This window comes from Callorhinus ursinus, unplaced genomic scaffold (assembly GCF_003265705.2).
Source record: "Callorhinus ursinus isolate GAN/ISIS: 27379988/994484 unplaced genomic scaffold, GSC_fseal_2.0 scaffold26, whole genome shotgun sequence".
Lineage (NCBI taxonomy): Eukaryota > Metazoa > Chordata > Mammalia > Carnivora > Otariidae > Callorhinus > Callorhinus ursinus.
This window is the reverse complement of record NW_027397088.1, coordinates 7,468,563-7,475,391: the sequence shown is the minus strand read 5'-3', so window position 1 is coordinate 7,475,391 and position 6,829 is coordinate 7,468,563. Positions and strand designations below refer to the sequence as shown.

General features: G+C 47.3%; 1 protein-coding gene and 1 long non-coding RNA gene across 3 annotated transcripts in view; one reads left to right on the top strand and one right to left on the bottom strand.

Moving 5' to 3' along the window:
• Positions 1–6,829, top strand: part of LOC141370089 (uncharacterized) — a 28,919-nt gene that overhangs the window by 12,323 nt on the left and 9,767 nt on the right. The window lies entirely within an intron of this gene.
• LY86 (lymphocyte antigen 86) overlaps positions 4,856–6,829 on the bottom strand; it is a 59,099-nt gene continuing 57,125 nt past the window's right edge. For both annotated transcript variants that reach the window (XM_025890833.2, XM_025890832.2), the window contains one exon: positions 4,856–5,248. In XM_025890833.2, coding sequence (XP_025746618.2) covers positions 5,165–5,248 — 84 coding nt within the window. In that variant the 3' untranslated portion in view covers positions 4,856–5,164. The remainder of the gene's footprint in view (positions 5,249–6,829) is intronic.

Genomic DNA, 6,829 nt, shown 5'->3' with positions numbered 1-6,829 from the left:
AAGGAAGGAAGGAAGGAAGGAAGGAAGGAAGGAAGGAAGGAAGGAAGAAACTGAAAAAGCCAGGCTGTCCTGGACTATTCATCCAATTCATCCAGATGGATTTGAAAGTGAATGACCGAGGAATTTTTATTTATTTGTTCATTTATTTTTGGTCGTTGCTGAAGAGCAGAGTTTCTCCAAATTATGAAACTCAGTAGTTCACTATACACCTTAAACATTCATGGTCTTTATTTTTTCTTTTCTTTTCTCCTATGCTCTCATCAATGAATTAATCAAACTCCTTATTAGCCCTCCTTTATTTGTAGCCTGTTTGCTGCTTGACTTAACAAATCCTGCAAGGCCACAGCTAAACCCATAAAGTGTTCCCTATTATGCGACCTCCAACCAAACAACCAGGGGCAGCATCAGCCAGCAAGCGCGGGGTTTTGGAGTTAGACCGATTTGAATCCCAGCCCACTGAGCTCATGAGCTGGGGACTGGTTCCCTTCCATCACACCAGCTCTCTCTTCTATGGCTTGGGTGGTCCTGTCACCTGCCCACGGACTGTGATTGAGACAGGGAAAGTACCTGTGCTCAGATAATTGTTAGCTTCTAAACAACTGTATTGTTATTGTTTGTCATTGTTTTGACTTCCCAGATGTTGTCTTTCTACGCCCATACATTTAATCAGTTATAGTTTATCTTTATGTGGAAACCTGATCCTATCCTTTGATATTTCAGTAATATTCTCTGGCCCCTTCCCAAATTTTCTTCCACCACTTCTGAATAGAGAAAAGGAGGGGAAGCCACAAATGAATGGTATGGCCTTCTACGGCATGGATGTTTTCTCTTTCCAGACCTTGGTTGGGTTTCAGGGAATCCACAAAAATATCAGCCGGGGAGGGGGGAAGAAATCATTGTTTTCAGCTGAAATAACATCAATGCATACATTCTTTTCTGCAAGAGTGAGGAGACCAAGATACTGGATTGGTTTTGAAAGGTTTTGAAACGAGCAGGAAATTAGAGGAACTCGTTTTGCTGACTGAGAAAAATGCAGCTGATTCAAATCTGAAATTGAACTGCTGAGATGATAAAACCCCTCCCTAACAAATCCGGGTTAAAATCAGGATGTGGCCCTTTCCTTCTCTCACCAGCTATTTTGGGTTATCTTTGCTGAAGCCAAATGTAATTGTTAAATGTGCAGCTGTTACATTTAGTTCTTCCCCTCTTGCCTGTGTATCTCTTTGCTTTTTTTTTTTTTTTTCTTTTACAAGAAACAACTTTAATTAATGATGACACACATTTTCTTTCCTCAGGCCTGTTTGGTCTGGTTATAATGTTTCTATTTGGGGGGAAACTTGTACCTGAATGTTTGTCTTATAGTCTCTTCAGAGTTCAGCGTTCTAGCAGGTAGCTCAGGGAACATGCCCCGTCCCTTCTTTCTTAGAAGAAAGAAATCAAGGTGCCAAGGGACCACTTCAGCTCTTAAAAAGGAATGTGGGCTTATAGGTGAAGGCAGGGCTCAAAGATCATTTGCCTCAACAGAATAGGAGGGACAGAAGAGGGAAATTAGGGAGCTGGGCTTTGGCTCCAAGGTGAATACCTACCTCTTATGGACAGAATGGTTTGTATCCTTCCAAAGTCACACGTTGAAATCTTAACTCCTAGTGTGATGGTATTTGGAAGTGGTACCTTTGGGAGGTGGTTAGATCATGAGGGTGGAGCCCTCATGGATGAGATTAGTGCCCCCATGACAAAGGTCCCGAAGAGCTACCTTGCACTGTTTCCGCTTGCAAGGAGAACATAGCTCCTATAAACCGGGAAGCAGAGTCTCATCACACTGAATCTGCCAGCAACCTTGATCTTGGACTTCCAACCTCCAAAACTGTGACAAATAAATATCTGTTGTTTATAAAGTACTCAGTATGGTATTCTTGTCATAGCAGCCCAGAGGGACTAGGCACCACCTTAGCAGAATAATAACTCTCTTTTATTGAGTTACATGCCAGGCACTGTTGTAAGTGCTTGCCATGCATTCTCTCCTTTAATTCTCAGTACTTCTATAAGTACTTCTGTAACGTGGGTATTATTGCTGACACTTGCAGGTGAGCCAGCCAAGGTTAGAGAATTAAGTCACTCACTCCGTTAGCAGGTAGGAGAGAGTTAGAACCTCAGTGCTGGCCTGTCTAATTCCAGACATGCTCCCAACTACTCAGCATCTTTCCCCCTCTTCTCCCTTTCCCCCTTTCCAACTCACCCAATTTCCACTTAGGGACAAGGGTGGTTCCAATGGAGCTAACTCCAATCCAGCGCTGGGTCAGGTAGCATGAGAGCTAGCACTCAGAATGAATGCAGGCCTTCTGTGAGAGAGCTGTCTCTCTCCTTTTGTACGTTGGACAGGTGTGAAACTATTTGCTCTTATAGCAAAGACTGTCCAAGGGTGAAACCAGTATTCAGGGAGGCCAGAGGTGCAAGAATCATGGAGAAATAGAGGTGAAGCACTGATGACAAGTGTGAACCTCTGCAGCAAACCGAGGCTGATGCTAGAAACATGTGGGGGCTCAGCAATCACAGGGGCTAAATATATTTTCTCTTCCTTATGTTTCCTTAACATTTTCTTTTCTCTAGCTTACTTTATTGAAAGATTCAATATTTAACACATAGAACACACAAAATATGTGTTAATTGACTCTGTGGTCGGTAAAGCTTCTGGTCAACAGTAGGCTCTTAGTATTTAGGCTTTTGGAGTCAGAAGGTATACATAGATTTTCAGTTGCATGAGGGCTTGGTGCCTCTAACGTCTATGTTGTTGAAGGGCTAACTGTTTATGTAGATACGGAGAGTTTCCCTTAAATTATAAGGAGGAGCCTGTGGATGCCCAGAACAGGGGAGCTGTCTGATTTCCACAAGTGTTTTTTGGCAACATAGCATCATCTCAAATCAAACTGAGTTTTTTGTTTGTTTATTTGCTTGTTTGTTTTGTTTCTGTTTTTGTTTTCCCTCAGGGAAGTTTACTGAGGAGAAATGCTTAGAATGTTTTATAGTGGTTTTGAAACAGCAGGAGCTCTGCTTATAAGAAAATGAGACATAACTTAAGTTCTTTGTCAGTGTGCCCTCCACACTTTGCCTGCAAAGCAGGCACACGAAGAGGTGGTCAGCCCCAGAGAGCTTGCCTTGGGGTTGCCCACCTCCCCCTTAATGCCTTTGGCTTCCTGGGTTGGAGTTCCAAACTTCATCTTCGTTCCTGTGATCAGCCAGAATGTCACGCAGTGATGATGATTCCGGCATTTCTACTACCAAGACGGAGCCAGGGAAAAACCTTCTCTTTCTAACTTGCAGGAGAGAAACTCATAGTGAAATTTAAGGTCCATGACAGGACACTAAGGACAAACTGATCTTGGGGCAGAGAAACACCTTCTTTTCCTCTCAAGTTAATCCTTGAGTGCGGCTGCTGTGTGTGGGGCCAGCCCTGTACATGGAACTCCCCTGTTTCATCCAAACCCAAAGGTCTGAACATGCTCCCCCCCCCCACACACACATACACGCATGCTTACACACATGTACACATATTGTCAATGAATTAGAAGAAGATGACAAAGAACAGGAAAGGGAAAGGGAACAGATGAATTTCAGAAAAATGAAAAGTGAGCTCATTTCCGATTGCTTGTCCCTGCCTCTGGAAGGCTGTGGCCACTGTCCTAAGCTGTGGGAACACGTGAGTACTCAGAACCTCCGAGCAGCCTTTACTCCACACATAAGAATGCTTACGGGAGAGGGAGCAGGGAAATGTCTCACTAGAGGGAATGGCAAAGGATCAGAAATTCAGTCTGCTGTTGGTGTGCATAACAGGATCACACCCGTGTGTGTTCCGAGGTCTGCTCCCCGGCTGGGCATAACCACAGTATGTCTTCTTTCTCGAGCATTAATGGGTGTAAGTAAGGACACCTGCTATAATTTTGTTTCTCCATAACCCAAAAAACCTTAGATGTTGGTTTTAAAGTTTTAATTCACCAGGCATTTACAGCCTGCTATTCTGGGTAGTTTAATTATGTACAGATGGTAATTAATAGCAATGAACATTTTTAAACTTTGGATTTTTTGCCTTTTAATCTCTAACATAGTGGTACTTTTATGGGTCTCAAAGACCTGCAAATGATAAAGTCAACCCAGTCATCTGACGCCAGTTCCCCGGGCAGGAGCAAGAGGGCCAGATGTTGGGCCCAGGGACACTGGGAGGATCGGGGTGGGGAGGGGGGCATGGGATGGTGTCAGAGCTGTGGAGCCCACCATGTGATTCTGCACGTCCTGGGACAGAAAAAGACAGAGTTGCCAGAATGGCTCTGAGAGCGGATAGCAACCTGCTCGTTTACGGATGCCCTTGGAGGTGTTTCTGAATGCAAATGAACATGCCCACTGATCGACATGGCTTTTTAATATTTCAGGGGACCACAAGCTCCACACCGTCTGTTTTGCTCCCTGGAGTAGCCTCAGTGCTGAACACAGGGCCCAGGACTTCAGTGTTCAGCAGGTACACATCAAGAATTAATGAATGCATTAATGAGAGCCATGACGTGCTGAGGCCAGGGACAGCCATGCTTGGGGGACGATGATATAATGAGGTTTGGCTAGGCGGGATTTGGATGTCGTTCTTTCTAAGGTCTTATCGGCTCCTCGGTCCTTGTGGCCAAAGGGCCTGGAGCTTGCTCAGGAGGAGAAGGAGGACAAGGGGCACATTTTGCCAGCTCTCTAATTCCAGCCAGTCGGCCAGCCTCCTCGATCTCTTAAAACTACTTATGCTTCGCCAGCACCTGGCACTTTGTCTGGAGGAAATTTCACTGTAACTACGGTACTGCACTAAGAGCCTTTGAACAAACCATGAGGATCAACAGTGGGCCAGCTTTCTTTATTCTGGGGAACAGGGGAAGTGCTCCTGCAGAGCTGTTTCTGCAGGTGAGTCTGGCCACGTGAGGAGGACAGACCCACAGGATGGCATTGAGACTACCAGGAGGTGACTCAGAAGCACGTACATGCGTGGAGTCTGAGGACGTCTGGTCCTGGGGGCTAAAACCTGCACCTGCCCCTCCGCCGAGCCTCTCCATCGTCCACTGCTTTTGCTTACAGAGCAGGTTCAGCTTGAGCAGTTTGTGGTTCCCAGCAGACACAGTGTGCTCCAAGTTTCAGCTGCTCAGGAGCAAATGATGGTGGCATTGGCACAGGCCACGGTGAAATGGTTTTCATTATACAGTTCCAGCAAAACCTGGTATTCTCCCTGGAAAAGACGCAGGGAAAGCATGAGATGTGTGACCCACAAAGCAATCCATCATTCCACTGGTAGTCATCAAGCGCCTCCTAGGTGCCAGCACTGTTTTAGACACCGGGGATAAAGTAGAACCAGGCAAACCAAACTCACTTTGTGGCGCTTACGGGGCTCCCTGGGACAGACAGACAATGTACCCGATACTTCACTATAGGTGCTATGCTCATGCTCGTGCCCGAGACAGAACGCAGGCAGGGAAGGGGGGTGTGGGAGTGGGGTGTGGCGGCGGGGGGGAGGCAGTGCTGGGCCAGGCAGGGCAGGGTGGGGCTGGGCTAGTGCTGGTGGGCAGTTTTAAGCAGGGTGGTCCAGGCAGGTCCCGCTGCAAAGGTGGCTTTTGGGCAAAGACCTGAAGAAGATGGGGAGCACTCCCACTGCTCTGAGGGCTGGCACCCTGTGTGTGAAGAACAGGGAGGACGCCCACAGGGCTGCAGGGAGAGAGACCCACAGGAGGAGGGAGAGGACATGAGTCAGGGATGGCCTCGCGGGCCATGATGAGGACACTAGCTTCCACCCTGACAGGGACACAGGTCATGAGAGGAGTGGCCTGATCACATGCATATCATAATAGGATCCTTCTGGCCACCCACAGAGCCAGTATGGGCAGAGAGTGGAAGCGCTTAAGACCAGGTGGGAGACCACTCTGGCTGGAGCAGACGGGCAGAGATGAGGAGAGGAATCCAGATTGGATTCTGGATAGATTTTGAAAGAAGAGCCAATAATGATTTACCAAGGAAACTCATGTGGGTGGCAGAGAAAGAGAGGGGCTGAGGGTGATGCCAAAGATCCTGGCCTGAGCAACTGGAAGGATGAAGTGTCATTTGCTGAAACAGAGAAGACCTCTGGGGGATCAAAATTCAACTGCACAAAACCAGAATGCTCTATGAGAAAAAGTATTGCCACCTTTTAGGGTTCCTTTCTGGCAACGACACTCCACAGAGGACTCTCTTCGTATGTGCTTAGTGGTTGGGCTGAATGTGAACTTGCAGAAAAACCCATGTGTCGGTTCCGTGCCAAAGCCCCGCCCCAGCCCCCAGAGGCCACGTGGTGGACCATGTCTGTAGGCTCACCAGTCTGGAGAGAGATGCTCTGGGCCGTGGGAGGTAGTGGTAAGCAGGGCAAAGGGCCCAGGAGGGAAGGATCTCAAGAGATTCCTGGCACATCTTTCAAGTGCCTGTCACCCAGAGAAGAAAAGGGGTTTAATCTGTATAAGCCGGAGGGAAGGAATAGATCAGACCACTGGATGGAGGTTGCATGAGAGGCAGTTTTTGTTAGAGAAGAATAACTTTCTAGCAATTAGCAGAGGTCCAGGAGCGAGCGGGTTCCCTAACAATGAAAACTGCATTCGGCAGAGCCAGGCTGTACTCTTGATAGTGGCTGAGGTGAGAGGGTTGTTCAGAGTGTCCCCTAGGGTGCCACTCAGCTTGAGGACCTGTCACAGCATAGACTCCCATGAGGCTGGCTGCCCAAATATGAGCAGCTGCGAATTCAGAAGCAGTATAGGAATGTAAGCGAAGCAGTGTGAAAGTTAGAGAA